Source organism: Pipistrellus hanaki (genome assembly GCF_964339955.1).
Source record: "Pipistrellus hanaki genome assembly, chromosome: 13".
NCBI classification, from domain to species: domain Eukaryota; kingdom Metazoa; phylum Chordata; class Mammalia; order Chiroptera; family Vespertilionidae; genus Pipistrellus; species Pipistrellus hanaki.
This window is the reverse complement of record NC_140515.1, coordinates 54,899,518-54,920,661: the sequence shown is the minus strand read 5'-3', so window position 1 is coordinate 54,920,661 and position 21,144 is coordinate 54,899,518. Positions and strand designations below refer to the sequence as shown.

General features: G+C 41.4%; 3 protein-coding genes across 9 annotated transcripts in view; all 3 read right to left on the bottom strand.

The window, feature by feature from the left end:
• The window catches only part of ZNF35 (zinc finger protein 35), a 29,604-nt gene extending 26,357 nt beyond the window's left edge, over positions 1 to 3,247 (bottom strand). For 3 of the 4 annotated variants that reach the window (XR_014796716.1, XR_014796717.1, XM_084903207.1), the window contains exons 1-3: positions 3,061 to 3,246; positions 2,573 to 2,690; positions 672 to 983 (exon numbers count right to left, since the gene is read on the bottom strand). Coding sequence is in view for 1 of the 4 variants with exons in the window: in XM_084903207.1 (XP_084759333.1) it covers positions 672 to 863 (192 nt within the window). In the remaining 3 variants the exon portion in view is untranslated. Of the gene's footprint in view, positions 1 to 671; positions 984 to 2,572; positions 2,691 to 3,060 lie in introns of all 4 variants that reach the window. The other variant, XR_014796715.1, reaches the window with a different exon arrangement.
• Positions 3,248 to 3,312: 65 nt separating this feature from the next.
• On the bottom strand, positions 3,313 to 20,874 carry ZNF197 (zinc finger protein 197). Of its 4 annotated transcripts, none has more exons than XM_084903181.1 (7): positions 20,773 to 20,874; positions 13,611 to 14,089; positions 12,051 to 12,198; positions 11,621 to 11,712; positions 11,233 to 11,359; positions 10,262 to 10,360; positions 3,313 to 5,927 (listed from the first exon to the last, which is right to left on the bottom strand). In XM_084903181.1, exons 2-7 carry the CDS (start codon positions 13,998 to 14,000, stop codon positions 5,902 to 5,904), a joined length of 882 nt encoding a protein of 293 aa, XP_084759307.1. In that variant the 5' UTR covers positions 14,001 to 14,089; positions 20,773 to 20,874; the 3' UTR covers positions 3,313 to 5,901. The 4 variants fall into 4 exon arrangements, with proteins under 4 accessions (XP_084759307.1, XP_084759306.1, XP_084759304.1 ...); XM_084903180.1 differs by having other exon boundaries at positions 3,322 to 5,927; positions 8,609 to 10,360; XM_084903178.1 differs by lacking the exon at positions 3,313 to 5,927 and having other exon boundaries at positions 7,705 to 10,360.
• On the bottom strand, positions 20,126 to 21,121 carry ZNF660 (zinc finger protein 660; the record flags this gene model as incomplete). Its single annotated transcript, XM_084901592.1, has 2 exons — positions 20,126 to 20,938; positions 21,059 to 21,121. 2 exons carry the CDS (start codon positions 21,119 to 21,121, stop codon positions 20,126 to 20,128), a joined length of 876 nt encoding a protein of 291 aa, XP_084757718.1.
• Positions 21,122 to 21,144: the final 23 nt, after the last annotated feature.

Genomic DNA, 21,144 nt, shown 5'->3' with positions numbered 1-21,144 from the left:
GAAACAAAGGTCAGAATGATCAAATCCTGACTGGAATCAGCTAAAAAGTTTTAAAAACCGGACAAGTCTGGTCCCGCCCGAAGATGCTGATTTAACTGGAATGCAGTATGGCATGGGCATCAGAGTTTTATAAAAAGCTCCCCAGGTAATGCTGTGTAGCAAAGTTTGAGAACCACCAGTTTATAAAGTACTAGATGCCGGCCCTGGCTGGTTTGGCTCAGTGGATAGAATGCCAGCCTATTTCTGGTCAAGGACACATGCTTGCTCAATCCCCAGTGGGGGCAGAGGCTGCCAATTGATTTTCTCTCATCATTGATGTTTCCATTTCTCTCTTCCTCTCCCTTCCTCTCTGAAATAATATATATACATATATGTATATAATATATATATTTTATATATAATATATATTTTATATATAATATATATTTTATATATATTTTATATATATATATATATATATATATATATATATATATATATATATATATATATAGTACCAGATGCCACATCAATCAGAAGAGAATGCTCCTTTATATTCCAAAGGACAAAAGGCCAGAACCCCAGCTTAGAACAAGGCTCCAGGCGTGGCAGCAGAGGGACAGCAGCCCTCTCTGAAACCCCTGGAGATCTTTCGGTTTCTCCTCCTCCATTCTGCCCAGACTATTACTTACCTTTTCCTCCTGCTCTGCCCCATCAAGGCCTTCCGGAGGATCCTCTCCAGCAGCCCCGGCTTTGATGTTGTCAGAATGCACTTGCTGGCTGGATGCCTGACCTAGGAAGCTTTCCTCTTCTTCCTCCTCCTTTTTCACTGTCACTGGGCCCCAAGGCGCCAGGGCCATGGCCTCCCTCAAATCTGCAGTCATCTTCTCTGCTCGGCAGAGCTCCTGCAGCTGAGGGCTGCCCGGCAGAGGTCAAGCCCCATCTAATCTTTAATTTCAACAGTATCTTCTTGAGTTTCCTCCCAGGGCCAGGATGAGTACTGTCTACCGAGAAAGCAGAAAACATTGTTAGCATCAAGCAGACATTTGCCTGGCTGATTTAACTGGGGTCCCCAAGGCAAGGACATGTGGCCCACCACAGGGATAGACCCGCTACCAAGCCCACTGGCCAGTTTCACCAGTGCCTAGTAGCCACTGCAGCACAGGCTCTGCTCCACTCCTCATGAATAGGATGGAAGGGGTTGGATGGTAAACTTGTAATCTGTCCCCATAATAATTACACTGCAAACAGCTTTATATAATGTCTATTGATTTTTTTCCTGATTATAAAATTGATACATTTTTATTGTAAAGACTTGAAAAATACAAAAAATGATTAAGAAAAATCACTGCTGGTCCATCTCCAAGGAGGTAACCACTGTGTATGATAGAACACATTCTTTTAGGAGAAAACTTCCACCACAATTGTGTATCCACAGTTATGACAAGTTCAACTTCCATATTTTCACAATTATCACCATGGGGTTTTTCTGTGTGTGTGTGTGTGTGTGTGTGTGTGTGTGTTTTTAAAAAGGGACATTACAACACAAAGATTTTAGTGCCAAAGATAAATAATAGAATGATAATAGAATAATAACATCAAGAAAAATTGGGAGCCTAGACGCCAACATGTTATCACTGGGTGATGTGATTACAGGCAGTTTTGAGGTTCTTTTTTATTGTTATATTTTCCATTTCTTCCAAATGTCCTGTGAGACTAAGACTTAGTCTTAAGATAAAGAAGATTTTTTTCATATTGCCATTCTTCACACTTATCCTTTTTAGTAACTACACAATAACCTATGGTGTTATCATTCCCATTGAAAAAGCATCAAGTATACAGAAATGCACAGAATTAAATATATGTCCTACACACACACACACACACACACACACAAATTAATGATCAGTCTACTTAATCTTTTGTCTGTGTTGCCATACATTTATATACACCTTCATACTTACTGTTTCTTTTTCCACAATACAGTAGATCATATATGTATACTGTTCAGCAATCTGCAGGGTTTTTTTTTTTTTAAACTTATTTCCTATATTTCACAATAGTCTAGTACTCTTAGATGTTTAAATATAAGTACATTCAGAGATATCTCATTCTGGCATAGTTTATTTTGGCATACTTCCTATTATAGCTATAATTTACTTAAGCATCTCTAATTTATGAACCATTGCTTCAGTAAAAGAAGTTTTTATTGCTTCCACTTATTTTCTCAAAAATAATTAATGCTAAGATTTTTCTGTGCAAACAGAATAGAGGGATTACTGGTTGAAGGAATTTATGATTGACATGTACTGTCAAAATGCTTCCTAAAAGGGCCACACCAAATCACGCCACCAACTTAACAGAACCCTTTTCTCACAACCAAGCCAACAGGGTCTTTTTTTGGTTTTTTTTTTTTTTTTAAGTGATACAATTACCTTAACATTTTCGTTGACCATGAAGAAAATGTGATATTTATATTCCCCTTTAGATGCTTTATTAGAATAAAAAATGCTTTTACTAACCCCTTTTGTTGCTATTGAAGTGATCATATGCTTTTTCCCACGTGTCAACTTACTAGCGACTTATTGTATACCTTGAATTTCTTGAGAAATGCAATACTTACACTGCTGCAACAAATTTTAATTCTGGGACGTTCTTCTTTCCTCTACTAGTCGAATTCTAGGCAGGAAGACCCTTAACACTCGTTGCACCTGTGAATATGCAAGATTGGCTACTGTGAGCCCTGTCTTCGGGCTGCTGAGCACTCACATCGGCCTCCAGCCCCAGACAGCACGGAGCCCCCTACCAAGCGCTTTCCTTTCCATGTCCTTTCCTTCCCAACGCGGCAGCCCAGCTCCTCCATCTCCTCCATCTCCAAGCCCCGCGCAGCCCTGCTCCCGGGTGAGCCCGGCTCCTGCGGAGGTTCGTGTCCAACCTCCCCCAGGCTGCAGCCGGGCTCCCGAAGTGGTGGGGTGCGGAGCCACTCTCGGACCGAGCTGGGGTCCCCAGCACAGGGACCATCCCCACCACAGGGATGTCCCTCCCGCGCCCCCGTCGTTCGCGCCCCCCAACCCCGCTCACTGTGCGCCGCGGAGAGGCCGGGCCGCAGGACTCATGGGCTGCAGAGCAGAAGGCCGGCGGGCCGGACCCCCGCGGCCAGCGGCCAGCGGCGCCAGAACAATGACCGGACAGGAAGTGCCTCGGCTGGACTTCCGGCTCCCCGAGTCGGCATGCCGGCCTCTCTAGGAGTCTGGGAGGTGCTTTCCTCTCGGTGGGCATCCCATAGGCTGTGGATCTGGGATGGGAGCAGAAGCGCCTAGGAGGGGGATGCAGGTAGACTGTGGGCCTGCGCTTCAGAGATGGGCCTCCCCAGACTGGGCAGGGCAGGTGAAGGAGGCGAGCATCCAGGTGCCCGAAGCTACAAAGATTTCATCTGTAGAAAGCCCTGATAATTTTGCTCCAAATGTTTTATTTTGAAACTATCACACAGGTACTGAAAAAAGTTGAAAGAAAAAATACCTGTAGCCTCCATCTGGATTTATCAACCTTTGCTGCGTTTGCTTTGTGCCATAGCACATGCTGAAAACCTTTTTTTTTTTTTAAAAGTGGTAAACATCAAAACACTTCATTCCAAATACTTCAATATTCATCCTTTCATCATATTCTCCAAACACCATCATTACAGGTAAGAAAACTAGTAATTTCCTAATATCAACTAATATAGTTATTCAAAATTTCCCAACTGTCCTAAAATACGTAATTCATAATTTTGTTTTTCCAAATCAGTTTCTCACACTGCATCACAGTCCTTAGTCTTTGTTTTTACTTTTTATTTTGAATTTAAAGATTCATAGGAAGTTGCAAAGATACTACTACCCTTCACCTAGTTTCCCAAAATAGGTATATCTTACATAATTATATAAAAATCAGAAAATCAACACTGGTAAAATGTGTGAGTCTACTTCTGTTATTTTATCATATGTATAGATTTGTATAATCAACACAATCAAGATACACAACTATTCCAACACTCCAAAGATTTCCCTTCCTCTCCCTGCTCCCTCCCACCATTCCCAACTTCTGGCAACCACTAATCTGTTTTTCACTTATGTAGGTTTGTCATTTTCAGAAATTATGTAAATGGAAATTTGCTTTTTCACTTTTTGAAACTGGATTTTTCACTCAGCATGATTCACTTGAAATTCACTTGAGTCATTGCAAGTATCAATAGATCACTACATTTTACTGCAGAGTAATAATTATTCCATTGTATAGATATAAGAGTTTGTTTAACCACCTACTGAAGGATATTTGGGTTACTTACAAATTTTGATTATGAAAAAAAAAACTGCTATGAAGTCATGTACAAGTTTTCATCTGAACATTAGATTTCACTTCAGTGGGATAAATGCTCAGGAGAGCAAATACTGGAAAGAAACTGCTGAACTCTTTTCCAAAGTGGCTGTGCCATTTAACTTTCCTGGCAAATATGAGATCCATTTTCTCCACATCCTTGCCGACATTTGGTGTTAAGCCATTTGTCTGTTTCCAAAGCTATTCTGTGCAGTTATTTTTAACTGGCATTCCCCTAATGATTAATGATGTCAAACAACTTTTCATTTGCTTATTTGCCATCTATACTTTGGTGAAATGTGTGACTTTGCTCATTTTTAAATTAAAGCTATTGAGTTTGGAGAATTTTGTATATAGTCTAAATATAAATCCTGTATGGATGTATAATTTATAAATATTTCATCCTAAGAGTCTTTTACTATTTTTACTTTTAAAATTGATTTCAGAGAGGGAGAGGAAGAGGGAGAGGGTGAGACAGAAACATTAATGATGAAGCATTGATCTGCTGCCTTCTGTACACCCCTGGGGCATATGCCCAAACCCGGGATCAAACCATGACCTCCTGGTTCATAAGCAGATGCTCAACCACTGAGCCATGCCAGCCTGGGCCTCTCAAGAGTCTTTCAAAGAGCAAATATTTTTTCCTCTTATGGAGCATTTTTTTTTTAAAATAAAAATCTAAGAATTCTTTGCTTAGTTCCCAACTACTTATTTATTTAGCCTATGGATATCCAATCGTTCCAACAGCATTTGCTGAGAAGTCCCTTCTCTGCTGAATTCCTTTTGTATCTTTGTCAAAAATCCAATTTGGCATTTGTGTGAGTCTACATTCCTGCTTTAGCTTCTTATTGATCTTTAGAATCTTTTAAGTTTATATTTTATTGATTTTAGAGAGAGGGAAATAGAAACATCAATGATGAGAATCATTGATCAGCTGACGCTTGCACACCCCCACAGTGGGGGGATCAAGTCTACAACCCAGGCATGTGCCCTGACCAGGAATCGAAATGTGACCTTCTGCTTCATAGGCTGATGCTCAACCACTGAGCCATGTTTGGCGGATGATCTTTACTATCTTTTAAACCCAGCTTCCTAATTCACTTTTTATACCTTTTACTGTGTTAAATTTCATACATATTGTATATAAAAGCAGAGAACAGTACAATGAACTCTTAATATTCATACAGCTTCAAAGATTATCACCTCTCCCCTTTTCCTCATTGTCATTTTGAATACAGTATAGTTTTCTTGTACAATATTCCGTATCTAAATTTCTTTCTCCTGGTGTCATTTACCTTGTTCTGCTTCCTTTATGTCCTGTAAACTGGCAATCTGGTCTAAGAAGCTTGATGAATTCAGGTTATACTTTTGGCTTACTGTATCCCATGAAGAGGCACATTATAGGGTTGTTTCAGCCTTAGTAATGCTGCATTTTAATTGGTTAAGAGGTAAATGCTAGTTTTTCCCCATTCTTAAAGAACATTTACCTTTGTACTTATTACATAATCTGGGGTGATTCTTCTGCAGCTGGATATAATGCAATTTCATATTCATTACCTTGTAACAACTTCATGAGGTAGATATTCTTCCTCCTGCTTAAAAGACGAGGAAATCAAAGTTCTAAGAAATGAAGGCATTTGTCCAAGAAAACTTGCAGTATCTAACTCATAACCAGGCCCATTCCAGTATTCACTTTTGGGTACCTTCATTCTAATGAGGAACCAGACCTCAAGGAACTTTGGAGTTGAATTAATAATTATTATAATCAACATACCACTTCAATACTACTAGTAATTAGGAAACACAATGCTGATATTAATAGTCCAACTACAGAATTGGAGTTTGAGAATGACAACATAAAATTATGAATCCAAGAATATAGGCTGAATTAAATTTATAAATGTATTATACAAATGTACAAAAGGGAAAACTGAATGAATTGTTGTTTTAAAGGGAATAATGGGCTTGACAGTCCAGAAATGGATTCTGAATTCGTTTAATTGGAGGTTGAAGGGCTTGGCTCTGTGTGAAGTTTGGGTAGTTGAGTGCTGGGACAGAATGTTATTTCCTGAGTAAAAAGCTATCTCATGTCAATAGTGATAAAGAAATTGAGAAGGACGACAGGGATAATCAGCTCATGGATTGGGGTTAAGGACTTTCCCCTATGAATAAGGTAAGCAACATAGGACTGCCCTTCCATTCTGATACCCTACATACACTAGGTTTCAAATTCGAAGGTTGAAAAGAAATTGTTTGCGTTGGTATCAGTGTTAACAGGTGACATATTATTTTTCCATAATAAGCCAGTATTATCTAAAAACAAACTAGGATCTATTAACTCCCTTAAACATTAAAAAAATTTTTTTTTTTCCAGTTGTTCAAGCAAACAACCTAAAATTCATTTTTTAAAAATTGATTTTAGAGAGATGGGAGGAAGAGAAACATTGATTGGTTGTCTCCCATATGCACCCCGGCTGGGGATCAAACCTGCAATCTAGGTATGTGCACTGACCGGGAATTAAACTGGCAATTTTATGGTGTATGGGATGCCACTTCAACCAACTGAGCCACCAGCCAGGGTTCCCTTAAACACTTTTTTGTAGGGGGAGTTAATCCTTACTTGAGGATATTTTTCCATTGATGTTTTTTAGGGAGAGTGGAAGAGAGAGAGAGACAGAGAGAAACCCCGATATGAAAGAAACACATAGACTGGTTGCCTCCTGCACGAGCCTTGACCAGGGACCAGGCGGGGAAGGAGCCTGCAGCTGTGCCTTGACTGGAATCGAACCTGGGACCTTTTGGTTTGCAGGCCGATGATCTATACACTGAACCAAACCAGTTAGGGCCCTTTAAACGTTTTTAAAGCTGTATTTTTTTCAAGTTTTCTTCCAGAGATAAATTCCAGTTACTTATCCACCCCATTTCATCTTATTATAAAAATGAATACCTTTGGAGGTTCACAGAGTCGAATATTAACTAATGAACAAACATTACATTATGCTGTGTTCTAGACTGACTATGCCTTTTATCCAACTTTACTGGCAACTAAATTACTTCACAAAGTACTGTCACAAAGATTCTTCCACCTAATCCTCTTAATAATCCTTTGAGGTAGACATTACGTTAATATGTATATGTAATAATGTAACTTGAGGCTTATATGCTGATGTAATAACAATACATTGCTAGTAAGAAAAAGGGTCAGTGCCTAAACCTAGGACTTCTGATTCCAAATCCAGTGCTCTTCTTACATTATTCTCAAACAGCAGGCTCTGGCTCACCCAACCCCATGTCTGACATGTCTCAATCATATTGTCCATATAGACTTTCTGCAGCAGTGATTCTATCTTTAAAATGTATAATATATACACATTTTCAGAAACAACTTCCACTTTTTAATACAAAGACATTTTTGCTACCGCTTTCAACATCATTACATCCCATAAAACCAATTTTTTCAGAGTCCTCAATTGCTCCAAGGTCTCTTTCTGGGTCACAATGAATTGTCTAGAACAGAGTACACTTTAACTAGAATTTGGTTTTGTTTTTGTATTCTGGAAAATCTACAATAACCTTCTTTCATATGCAACTCATTTGAATTTAATAGAGGCAAACATGAATTCTTCTCTTATACGAACCACATATTGCCATTTCTCCAATAATTACTTAAATAGGCAGGCGTTCCATCCCATTTTACATATGACACTACGTTTTCTGAATCTCTAACTTGGACTCAGCTCATTGGCATTTTGAAGCCAAGAGAATTCTTCCATGGTCTGGATTTTTTGTTGAAGATGAAGGTTTGAAGCTTGAGAGAATTCTTTTTCAGACTCATCACATTCACAGAGATTTTCAACTGTATGAACTTTCTGATGCACAGTAAGGTTTTTCCTTTGCCTAAAAACTTTGTTACAATCATTACACCCATAAGGTTTCTCCCCTGTGTGGATTCTCTGGTGGCCAACTAAATTCCTCTTAGAAGTAAAAGATTTTCTACACTTCTCACACTCATATGGTTTTTCCCCAGTGTGCATTCTCTGATGTACAACAAGGTTTTTATTCTGACTAAAGTCTTTTCCACACTCATTACATTTATAAGGTTTCTCTCCCGTGTGGATTCTCTGATGTACCATAAGATTTCTGCTAGAGGTGAGGACTTTTCTACATATAAGACATTCGTAGGTTTTTTCCCCACTGTGAATTCTTTGATGTTCAATAAGGTTTCTGTTGTACGTAAAGCCTTTCCCGCACTCATTACATGCATAGGGCTTCTCACCAGTGTGGATCCTCTGATGGGCTATAAGGTTTGAGCGGTAACTGAAGACTTTCCCACAGTCACTGCATTTGTAGGATTTTTCCCTTGTGTGAATCCTCTGATGTCCAATGAGGCTTTTCTTCAGAATGAAGCATTTGCCACACTCGTTACACTCGTAGGGTTTCTCGCCACTATGGATTCTCTTGTGCTCAATGAGATTTCTGTTAGAACTGAAAGCTCTTCCACATTCACGGCACTCAAAGGGTTTTTCCCCAGTGTGGATTCTCCGATGTACCAACAGGCTTGACCTGTAACTGAAAGCCTTCCCACAGTCCTCACAGTTGTAGGCTTTTTCCTGCGTGTGAAGTTTCTGATGGACCATGAAACTCTTGCTCATAACGAAGGTCTTCCCACACTCTCGACATTCATAGGGCTTCTCCCCATTGTGGAGTCTCTCGTGGTCAATCAGGTTTCTGTTAGAACCAAAGACCTTGCCACAATCTTTACATTCATAGAGATTCTCTCCAGTGTGGAACCTCTGGTGTAAAATGAGGCTTTTCTTTAGAATGAACACTTTCCCACATTCATTACATTCATAGGGCTTCTCCCCATTGTGTAGTCTCTGGTGGTCAAAAAGGTAAGCACTCTGAGTGAAGGCTTTCCCACACTCAGTACATTTATAAGGCTTCTCTCTGCTATGCATCCTCTTATGGTCAATGAGATGTGACTTCGAATTGAAAATCTTGCCACATTTTTTACAACCAAAGGTCTTCTTTTCTGTGTGTACTCTCTGGTGTAAAAGGAGGCTTTTACTTCGAATGAAAACTTTTCCACATTCTTTGCATTTGTATGGGTTCTCTGCGCTGTGCAGTCGCTGGTGGTCAACAAGGTACGTGGTCTGCGCAAATGTTTTTCCACATTCATCACATTTGTAGGGTTTTTCCCCCGAGTGGATTCTCTGGTGCAGAATAAGGCTCTTCTTCAGGATGAAAGCTTTCTGACACTTGTTACATTTATAAGGTTCTTCCCCTTTGTGGAGCCTCTGGTGGTCAATGAGGTAAGCATTCTGAGAGAAAACTTTCCCACATTCATTACACTTATAAGGCCTCTCCCCAGAGTGGCGCCTCAGATGTATAATAAGGCCCGAATGCCTATAGAAGCCCTTCCCACACTCCTTACATTTATAAGGTTTCTCCCCAGTGTGGATTCTCTGATGGTTTAGAAGGTAAGCACTTTGAGAGAAGGCTTTACCACATTCGTTACACTTATAAGGTTTCTCCCCAGAATGGTTCCGTAAATGCATCAGAAGGCTTGAACGCTGAAGAAAGCCTTTTCCACACTCCTTACATTTATGAGGTTTCTCACCAGTGTGGATTCTCCGGTGGTTTATAAAATGGGAGATTTTACTGAAATGTTTACAACATATATCACATTTATAAAACTTCTTTCCTTCAATACCCATTAAACTTTCAGAAAGAGCTAAACCTACAGTCAAGCTTTCTCCAAATTCCTTCCACTTCTGGCCTCGTTTTTCTGGCAGAGTCCTTTTCTTCTTGTCTCGTTCGTAGAGGGAACATTTCTTCGGTGTATCTCCTTCACTTGTTTCATTTCCCCACTGACTTGCCGAAACTTGCCATGCAGACTCTTTCTCAAAATCAAGGATTTGGGGAATACCTCCTTGAAGTCGTCTTGATATTCCTTTCTGAGAATCTGCTCTATGAGATATGCTTGACTTTGCTGATACCTCCTCATTCTCAGTCATGGTCTCCCATTCTGGTAAAAAGAATAAAAAATGCAAATGTTACCAAGTCTCTGTGTTAGTGAGCACAAATCTTCAAACAACTTTAACAAGCTAGAAGGATACATGTTTACATGCATACAAAAAGGATAAACTTTTCATTAAACACAGGTTCAAAGCAGAATGCTATATTGACAGAATGTTATAAATGGATTAACAGAACTCACTCTCAGATGTACCTAATGCTTTGTCTTCAGGGGGCAACTAAAAAATATATTGATGTTGAAAGCATAGATGTAAGGAAGAATAAGAGAGAACATGCGATTTTATATAGGTGGTTCAGATTTGAGGAACAGGAAGTTAGATGGAAAAAGCAGCAGCATTTGGCTTATAAAAAACAATATTTTTATTTTCTTCTTGGGAAGATAAATATATATATCTAAGGATTCTCTAAAATAAATATTTATACCTAAGGATTCTGAAAGGCAATGTTGAATGTTGAAGAGTCAACTCCATAAACAATTTTGAATTACTTGAAAGTAATTAATCTGAGGAAAAATAGTCCATTAAAAAGCAACTTAAACCCTAATCTGTAGATAAGAGTGTTGGCCTGCGGACTGAAGGGTCCCTGGTTCGATTCCAGTCAAGGGCATATACCTTGGCTTCAGACACATCCCCAGTAGGGGGTGAGCAGGAGGTGGCTGATTGATGTTTCTCTCTCATCGATATTTCTAGTTCTCTATTCCTCTCCCTTCCTCTCTGTAAAAACTCAATAAAATATATTTTAAGGAAAATTTTTTCTTTTCTAACAGTTTGTTTTCCAAAATAAGTATAAACTATTTTCATAATCAGAAAATAAGCAAAAGCTGATAATAAAGGTAAGAATCATGGGACTAAAAGTCCTTACCTAAGGAGGTCACATTTCCATAATTCTCCAGCATCACATCCCAGTACAAGGCCCTCTGAATTGGGCCCAGGCATGCCCATTCCTCTGCAGTGAAGCATACTGATACCTCCTCAAACATCACCAACTCCTGAAATAACAGGTATGTGTGTGGTTATCCATGCCCGGAGCTCCCCTACTGAAAGGTTCCTTTCACACTGTGAGGTCATGAGGTGGGCAAGGAATATCAGCGATATAGGAAGGCCCCACATAAAGTCTGCCTTCATATAGCATGGACCTTGATTTAGAGATGGGAACTGGACACTAAGCACTAGGATGAGAGAGGGCACTTGATGGTAACGTTAGGTGGTTCAGATAGATCCTTAGGAAGGAAAAAGGATGCAAACCTCACCTGTGGCTGGGCTGTTAGGAGCATGAGTGCCATCAACTGATTTCTTGGATTCTCTTCCTGAGAAAGGGCAGAAGCTTCAGGGGCAGGAGAATCTGAGGAAGGAGGAAAAGCAGCATTGATATTTCTGCTGTCACTGCCGACTACTGCAAGTCCAATATCTATACAGGTGAGGGGGCGGTGCCAGGCCAAGTCAGGGTGCCAGGTGGGGCTGTGAGGCTGGGGGCACGAGCTGGGGCCCAATATCTGCAGGCCACCCCAAGGGAACCCACTGGCACACAAATTCGTACACTGGGCCTCTAGTGTTTGTGCCTCTCTCTCTCTCTCTCTCTCTCTCTATCTATCTATCTCTTTTTTTGGGAGTAGAGGGATAGCCACTGTAAAGGCCCAAGAAAAGAAAGGAAACCCAAAGCCAGGGCTACTAAATAAGTACCATGTTGAGGATCCTGGAGGTGGAACACAGCTGGATCAGTAAGAGGATTTGGGCAAATTTCAGCTGCTAAGTGGCTCACTGGGGGTGCCTGAGGATGTGCCGTTCCTGGCATGCTCATGGCCTCCTGGTCCTGGGCAAGGACTGGAACCTGGGAACAAACAAAACAAAATAAGCTGGCTCTTCTTGTACCTCCAGAAAATCAACTCACCTAACCACTGTGGACCCCTTTCTGCCCATAACCTGGAACTGTGAGATCAGAGACCCACTCCAAGTATGGAGCATCAGAACAGCAGAAAACCTTTGCCTTGAGAACAATGGAGCTGCCCTCTAGCCCCACTCATGGCACTGGTCACCTCTCCCAGAGGAGACGGAACAGAACAGTGGAAACAGAAGCCAGACGTGCGTGAGGGTTAGGGAGGGAATGGGAAGTAACAAGCAATAATTAAGAGCATGTGTTTTAGCTTCAGACCTAGTTTTAGACACTCTTCTACTTATTCATCCCTTTTCTTATCCCTTCCTGCTCCAACAGAGGGAACACTAGAGTAGGAGTCTAAACATGTGGTTTTGCTGCCAGCTAGATGTCTGGCCTAAGGCAATCCAGTGAACTCTTTTCTGCCTCTGTTTTCTTCTCTCTCAAAAGAGGCAGATGTATTAGTGATGTTTCATGAAATACATAGCTCCAAAATTCTCCATTTTTTATGATTAAACAAGCCTATCTTTGGTGCCACTGCCAAGGTGAAATTCTGTTTCAGACTTCTAATAGAAATATTTCTAGATTGACAGAGATCTCACATACACACACACTAGGAACTATATAAGATCCCAACTTAATAGTCAAGGATATAATATCTTATCAGAAGCAAATATCTCCACCCAATCCTCTGATTCACAGAAACCCAAGTAGGGGAGCACGTGGCAAAGTCTCGCCAGATCTAGAAAGCTTCATTCTTATTTTCTCTCTGCCTTTTAACTTGAGGTTCACATCATCATTGCAAACAAAGAATACATATGCTCTGTTCAGGAGAACACTTAGCAACCTTATATTCTTCAGGCTCTTGAACCAAAAACTCAGCATTAGCAAGCATCTCCCAGGAGGACGGAGTGCAGTCAATGACTTTGTGCTGATTCTAAACTGGGCCCAAAGACCCCACTCATAAATTTAATTAATTGCAAAGATATCCTAAAGTCTGACTAGCTCATGAACCTGTTCTAATTACCATTAGGGTTGCTAATATGCTATTGCTTTTTGTTTTTAAATATATATATTTTATTGATTTTTTTACAGAGAGGAAGGGAGAGGAATAGAGAGTTAGAAACACCTGTCAGCTGCCTCCTGCACACCTCCCACAGGGGATGTGCCCGCAACCAAGGTACATGCCCTTGACCGGAATCGAACCTGGGACCTTTCAGTCCGCAGGCCGAAGCTGTATCCACTGAGCCAAACAAGTTAGGGCTTAATATGCTATTTTTAATGAAAAAAAATCACACACTCGCCCTCCAGTCCTGCCTCAATTTTCTCCTTCCTTCCATCCCAAACTCCTCCCCCTCGCCCTTTCTCACTTTTAGCACTGGGCCATCCAGGTCTTTCTGCACCTCTTCCACCAGGGCCACAGCCTCCTCACCACTTCCAGGGCGATGGATCTGCACCCAGGTCCGAATCTCCCCGGGCAAGATGCTCAGGAACTGCTCCAGCACCAGCAGCTCCAGGATCTGGGCCTTGGTGCGCGCTTCTGGCCTCAGCCAGCGGCGACAGAGCTCCCGGAGCCGGCTCAGCGCCTCCTGGGGCCCAGCTGTCTCATGGTACCGCAACTGTCTGAAGTGCATTTGGGAGGTCTCCCAAGTAGAGGAGCTGCTCCCTTGGAAGCTGGTTCCCCATTTCCAGGTATCGTCCTTCCCTTTAACAAGACCCTCTTGTCTCAGAGCATTGTGGGCCCAAGCTTCTCTTGTCATTGTCTTTAGTTGAGAAAGCCTCTTCTCTGGGCCCCCTCAATCCTGGCTGGACTTCTTCCTTTAGAGCTTGGAGAACATCACCTGCAAAACTTCAAAAAAAATCATTGTTAAAGTGAATGCAGTGAAACCACCAAGTTTTCCAGCCCCCAGTGATGCAGAGGAAAAATCCCTCAATGCAAGGTCCTAGGCTCGCAGCAGTTCCTCCCTGGACAAAGCCCCTGCTCAAGGCTCTGGGGACAGGCAGCCAGACCGCTGCTGAAACCACAGACATGACATTCCTGTGGTTGTTACTCATAGCAACTCCTTCCTTTATCCAAGACTCCAACAATGGGCATCTTGGCTGGCCCTGTGTGGTTTTATTTTTTTAAAATACATTTTTATTGATTTCAGAGAGGAAGGGAGAGGGGGAGAGAGACAGAAACGTCAATGATGAGAATCATTGATCGGCTGCCTCCCTCATGCCCCACACGAAGACCAAGCCTGCAACTCGGGCATGTGCCCTTGTCCGGAATCGAACCTGGAACCCTTCAGTCTGCAGGCCAACGCTCTATCCACTGAGCCAAACCGGCCAGGGTGCCCTGTGTGATTTTAAACAAGTTACCTCACTTCTGAGTCTGTCTTTTAACCTGAAAAATAGGGATAATAACAGTTTCTATTTTATACGCTTTTTTTAAGCATTTGATGTCTAAGTACACTTTAAGTTTTTGGTCAGTGCCTGGTATATAGATTCAAATGTTAGTTAACCTTCTGTAACTTGCATTCTTTCCTATGTTTTGTGGAGTCAACAAGTAACCATGGTCTTAATCCTGATACAATTTTCTTATTACAAAACAGAAAACTTGAAAAACCAGAAAACACACAAGAAACCAGGAATAATCCCTGCTGTGTTCAGGGTAGTGTTCTCTCCAATTTGGAGCACAAGACTGGATCCAACTGGACTGCTCTGGAACTGACTTCCCACACGTATTGCTGTGAACATAATATCAAGTAGTCATCGTTATTTTTAAGAGCACATGAGTTCATTCATACTTAGAGTCCCCTGTTATTTTACGTTTATATTGTTATCATTTCCCCCTATTATAAATTAGGCCACAATAACTATCCTTGCTAATAAGTTTTTGGTTACAAATCTTTTTATCTTTTCAGGAAAAATTCCTAGAAAAAACAACAACTGTTGGGCCAAAAAAGGTATAGTTTTAATTACCTTTTTAGCCCTAAGTTTTAATTACCTTTTTAGCCCTAGCCGGTTTGGCTCAGTAGATAAGAGCATTGGCCTGCAGACTGAAAGGTCCCAGGTTCAATTCCTGTCAAGAGCATGTACCTTGGTTGCGGGCACATCCCCAGTAGGAGGTGTGCAAGAGGCAGCTGATTGATGTTTCTCTCTGTAAAATAAATTTTTTCCTCTCTGTAAAAAATCAATAAGAAATATTTTAAAAATAAAATAAGTAAATACCTTTTCATATATCACTGATACATATGCGTTATATCTGTATCAGTGATAGATAGAGGACAGCACTTTCATTAATTTTATTTAGCATGCTTATAAATGAGCAATGGAGGCAAAAATATAAATACAATTTCAATATAATGTGTAAGTACAATTAATAGGAGGGCAAACAAGCACAGAAAGAATTGTTTTTGTAAAACTAAGTAAACAAACAAATAAATAAGATAATTTTTTTTTTAAAATCAGCAGTGCCTGGACCAGAATGGTCATGTTTGAAAACAGGCATTGGAAAAAAAAAAAAAAAGTATTCATTTCTGTAGAGTCTTTCAAATTTTGAAAATGAACGTATGTTAATAAACACTGACTTTACAATCACTCAAAGTGTGTATACTTTTTTTTTGGGGGGGGAGGGGGGCATCCTGTATATTTTCTAAAGTAATGGCACAGGTAGTCTAAGTTTGCTTTTTAAATCCCATTATATTACAAAATTAAAGGGTGGGACTGGGTCCATCCATCCCTCCAGAAAGAGAAAAAGTCCCATTAGTCCGGGAGCCTCTGCAGGTGCGTCTGGGCGTCCGCCTCCGGGAGGACTGGGGAGCAGCCCGGCCGGGGCCGGGGACCCCGGCTGCCCGGCTGCGTCCTCCCCGGGGCCCCACACAGGCCCCCGGTGCTGTCCGCAAAGCCTCCCCAGCGCCAGCTGCCGGAGCCCAGGCCGCAGCGCCCACCTCCTCTCCGGGCCGAGGAGGGACGCCCGGCCGGCGGTCCGCGCGGGGAGGACAGCGCCCCCGGGCGCCCTCGGCGCACGCCCACCCGCCCCGGCCCCGGCGCCCCGCTCACCGGCCCTCGGGGCGCCGGGAAGTGACTGCAGAACCAGACAAGCCGGCAGCGGAGGCCCGGAAAGATGCGGATGTCCCCGCGGAGCCTCGACTTCCGGCTGCTCGCCACGCCCACCCCCAGCTGTCTAGGTCTAGGAAGCCACGTCTCTATGGCTCTTCCACTGGAGGCTGGAGTGGCTGGGCTGGGAGGCTCTGGGGTCTTGGTTCCTCCCAGGGAATGGGTGGTAGGGCTGCTGCGTTTCCGACGGAAGGATGCGGGAGGAGCACGCGGCCCCCGCCCCTAGGACGCCTGTGGCCTCCAGAAGGAGCTGGACCTGTTTTAGTTTGCCTGTACATTGAGGTTGTTTGGGAATAATTTCTCATACTGTATTGACCTCCTGGGCACCTTTTCCTCTCTATTCTTGAACATATGCATTTCTTTAAAATAATAATAATAATAATAATAATAATAATAATATATTTTTATATAGCTCATACCCCCTCGCCCTCTCTCTGAAATAAAAAAAAAATGTATTTTTAAAAGAAACCACCAGGAATCTCTGCTAAATTCTGTGGTTTAGCCAATACTGCAAATATAAGAGCATTTTCTTTCACACTCTGTAAACTGGTTGCAAATTTGTCATGATTTTACAAACTTTGGTGTATGTCTCAATAATTTTGTGTTTCACAGGCTCTTCTGAGGAAAAATGAATAATTATTACAAAAACAGTCATGTGAGGAGAGAAGGCTCCTAATGGAATATTTTCTTCAATCCCCACTGAGAAAGTTTTGTTTTATACAGATTCCTAGGCCCTGCTCCAGTTGAGCTGATTTGGTGTGCCTGGGAAATGTGTTTGAATGTGTGAAATTACCTCCCGTGAATCCCAGATTTGGGGTCCACTGGCCTTAGTTTCAAAGACTGCGTACAGCTTTTGCATGTCTGCAATCCACAAAAAATGTGCCACGTGGACTTGAAATGGTCACTGGGAGCCGAAACCGGTTTGGCTCAGTGGATAGAGCATCGGCATGCGGACTGGAAGGTCCCAGGTTTGATTCCGGTCAAGGGCATGTACCTGGGTTGTGGGCACAGCCCCAGTTGGGGGTGTGCAGGAGGCAGCTGATCGATGTTTCTCTCTCATCCATGTTTCTAACTATCCCTCTCTCTTCTTCTCTGTAAAAAATCAATAAACTATATTAAAAAGAAAAGAAATGGTCACTGGGAGGAGTGAGAACCAGCCATGTCCTGTATCTACGTGTCAGAAAGGAGCCTGCCATCTCTTTTTTGGCCCCTCACAAACCTACCTTCGGACGCCAGGATGGACTTTGGGAACATGCTGGTTTCATACAGCCATGGAAGGTCCATGTAATATAGTACAGGTTTGAAACTCAGATGTGGGACAGGTGGCTGTACAAGTTTTTAGAGAAATGAACAGAGGACACTATCTAATGGCTCCTGAACTCTCATTTACATATTACCAGTATGAAAACAAGCTCATATTTTAAACAGAAACAAGCCAGAATCATTTCTTCATTACAAAGATATCTGCTTAAAAAAAAGTAAAGTGAACTGTTTTTTCCAATTCTGAACAAAGAAATTAAGCGAAAAGAAAAAGAAAAATCGATGATATTTATAACAAATAAATAACAGATATTTATTGGCAAAATTATAACTACTTCCTGCAAAAAGTTTTTTGACTCCAGTCTTATAACTTCAGAGGTTATTAAAAAGTCTAGTTTCTAAAAATAATCTAATAATATGAGGATACTATTTTATCTATATTCAATTAAAAAACAATGACGTCTGTGGCGGAGGCTACAGAGTTAAAATTTAGTCTTCTGGGATTTAGATTCAACAAAATTACTCAGCTATTTAATGCTCCTTTTGGTTTCAGTTTTCTTCTCAGTTCCAAGTGAGACCTGACACACCATCAGTGAAAAGTATCTCTAAGCCTAGGGAGATACTCCCCTCTCTTTGCAAGAATCTTTCATATTTCCCTTTAATCAGGATGTAGATACAGGACCTGAAAGAAGAGACTTTCACACTTTTTCTCAGAAACAAAAAGAAGCATATGTGCCTGGCCAGTGTGGCACAGTGGTTGAGCACTGACCCATGAACAAGGAGGTTGCAAGTTCAATTCCAGGTCAGGACACATGCTTGGGTTGCGGGCTTAATCCCCAGTCAGAGGGGAGTGCAGGAGGCAGCCAATCATTATTTCTCTCTCATTGATGTTTTTATCTCTCCATCCCTCTCCCTTCCTCTCTTAAAAAAAAAGAAACATATGTATTTCTATTCCACAGAAGAACAATTCTACACAACCAAGATGCCTGTGGCTAAAAATAATGCCTCTTCATTTTCCCAAGGATTCTGTCCGATTCCCTGAATGCAGAAATCTGTTCCAGACCCTCTAAACCTTGCTTTGAGTAATTATGCAAGAAGGGACTATTATATAATAAAATTATGTGTAAGACACTATCTTATGAAAAGCCACCCCTAGCCGGTTTGGCTCAGTGGTTAGAGCGTCAGCCTGCAGATCAAAAGATCCCAGGTTCAATTCCAGTCAAAGGCTCCTTACACCTGAAAATATCCTAAATGCCACCCTGGGGAAAACTCCTCTGGAACCGCTCTTGCTAAGTGTTTTACACCTGAAACACTGCTCCAACGTCCTATACTTAAACAATCATCATTTACCACATGCCGAGCTGGTCACACGTTACATGCATTATTATCTCATTGAATACGACAACCCTGTGAGGTAGGCAGTCAGTCCCTTCTTACAGATACATCTGAAGCCAAGCTAGTGTGTCAATTTGGCAACAGAACACATGTCTCCAACCCCAAAGTCTACACTGTTAGCTACTAAGCTCTACATAACATGTGAATGCATCTTCTCCTGCTCTGATGATTACGCTATCTCTTGAAAGCTTTTGGACCTGCAATTGTTTCAGTTTCCTAAGGACATGTCTTGCTGGTTTTGTAGACATGTTGAGCAGATGGAGCCTTGGCAGATCTGTTATCTGTGGATCCATCTACAACTGTAGGAGAGGAGGATATAGTAAATGTTTGCTGCGTTCTAATAACCTAACTGTGTAAATGGATATACATTTTATTAACAACTATAAAGTCAGTTTGTCGTAAAGCTGGAAAAAGGCCAAGGACTGGTGTTTATGCTTTTACTGAACAGGAAACAGGCTCTGAAAGGAAGTGGCTTGCTCATGGTTGCACTGCTACCACGTGGCAGTGTGTGGATTTTAGCGTCTATGCTCCATGCACCTTGCCTAACACTATTTAGTGAAAATGGGCATGTACTCATCGCATTTTTAAAATACCATACTTTCCCCTAAATATAAAACTAGTACATTCTCACTGTAGAAAATCTAAAAAATACAGGAAAGTATAAAGAAGAAAATAGAAATCATTTTTAAGCCTATCACCCAGAGATAATCACTGTTAAGATTTTAGTTTGGCATTAATTTCCACTTTTCCCCTATGCATAGATGTGTTTTGTTTTGCTTATAATTTAGATCATATTTCATTGTTTTTTTTCTTTCTTTTATCTTCCACTTTATCCAAATCATTTCCCCCAAGGCATTAAATATTCTTTTACAAATCTTTACAATGGCTGCAAAACCACTCTATGGATAGACTGTGTCATTCATTTAAACCCTGTAACCATTAAAAAAAAACTAGTTTTCTCCCTTCAATTATATACCTTGCTGGTATAAATTTCTCTTCTACTAATCTGTGTCTATTTCTGACTACTTTCCCTTTATGGATTCTCAGAAATAGAGTTAAGGTGGATGATACTGAAAAACTGCTTTTCTGAGAAGTAGCAATTAGTCCTCCTACCAACAATCTATGTTACTTATGAGGTCTCTGTCTCCTCAGTATGTTTTCTCTGGTGTTGAATAAGTTGTGAGCTATAACGATAGGCTTTCCCACACTCACTGCATTTATAAGGTTTCTCCTTAGTGTGGGTTCTCAAATGTAGAATAACTTGAGAAGTCTGCCTGAAGGTTTTCCCACATTCATTACATTTATAGGGTTTCTCTCCCGTGTGAACTCTCTGGTGATCAATCAGGTTTCGGTTAGAAGTAAAAGCTTTCCCACACTCCTTACACTTGTAAGGTTTCTCTCTTCGATGAAGTCTCTGATGTTCATGAAGGGTCTTCCTTAAGATGAAAGCTTTTCCACACTCATCACATTCATAAGACTTCTCCCCTGTGTGAATTCTCTGATGGTCCATGATCTTTGTATCAGACACACATGTTTTCCCACACTCCTTACATTTGTAGACTTTTTTCCCTCTGTGCATGCTCTCATGTTGGGTAAGGTTTGAGCTCCGGCTAAAGGTTTTCCCGCACTGGATACACGTGTAGGGCTTCTCCCCAGTGTGTACTCTGTGATGTGAAATGAGACCTGAACTCTGACTAAAAGCTTTCCCACACTCCTTACATTCATAAGTCTTTTCCCCACTGTGGATTCCCTGGTGGCGAATGAGGTGGGACTTACCACTGAAAGATTTCCCACATTCACCGCATGTGTAGGGCTTCAGTCCAGTGTGGATTCGCCGATGGACAACAAGGTTGGAGCTGTGACTGAAGGCTTTTCCACATTCCTTACACTTATAGGGTTTCTCTCCTGTGTGAATTCGCCCATGCACTGTAAGGTTTGCACTCTAACTGAAGGCTCTCCCACACTCAGTACATACATACTGTCTCTTTTCGGCCTTAATTCTGTTGGTTGTTGCAGGCTCAGAGCACTGACTACCATCTTTCTCAGATTCTTGGTCACTCACTTCTAGAAGTATCTTATTGTCTTTAACTGCCTTGTGTTTGAAGCTTCTCGTCTTTCTCCTCATTTTCTCTTGCTTACAGCATCCCG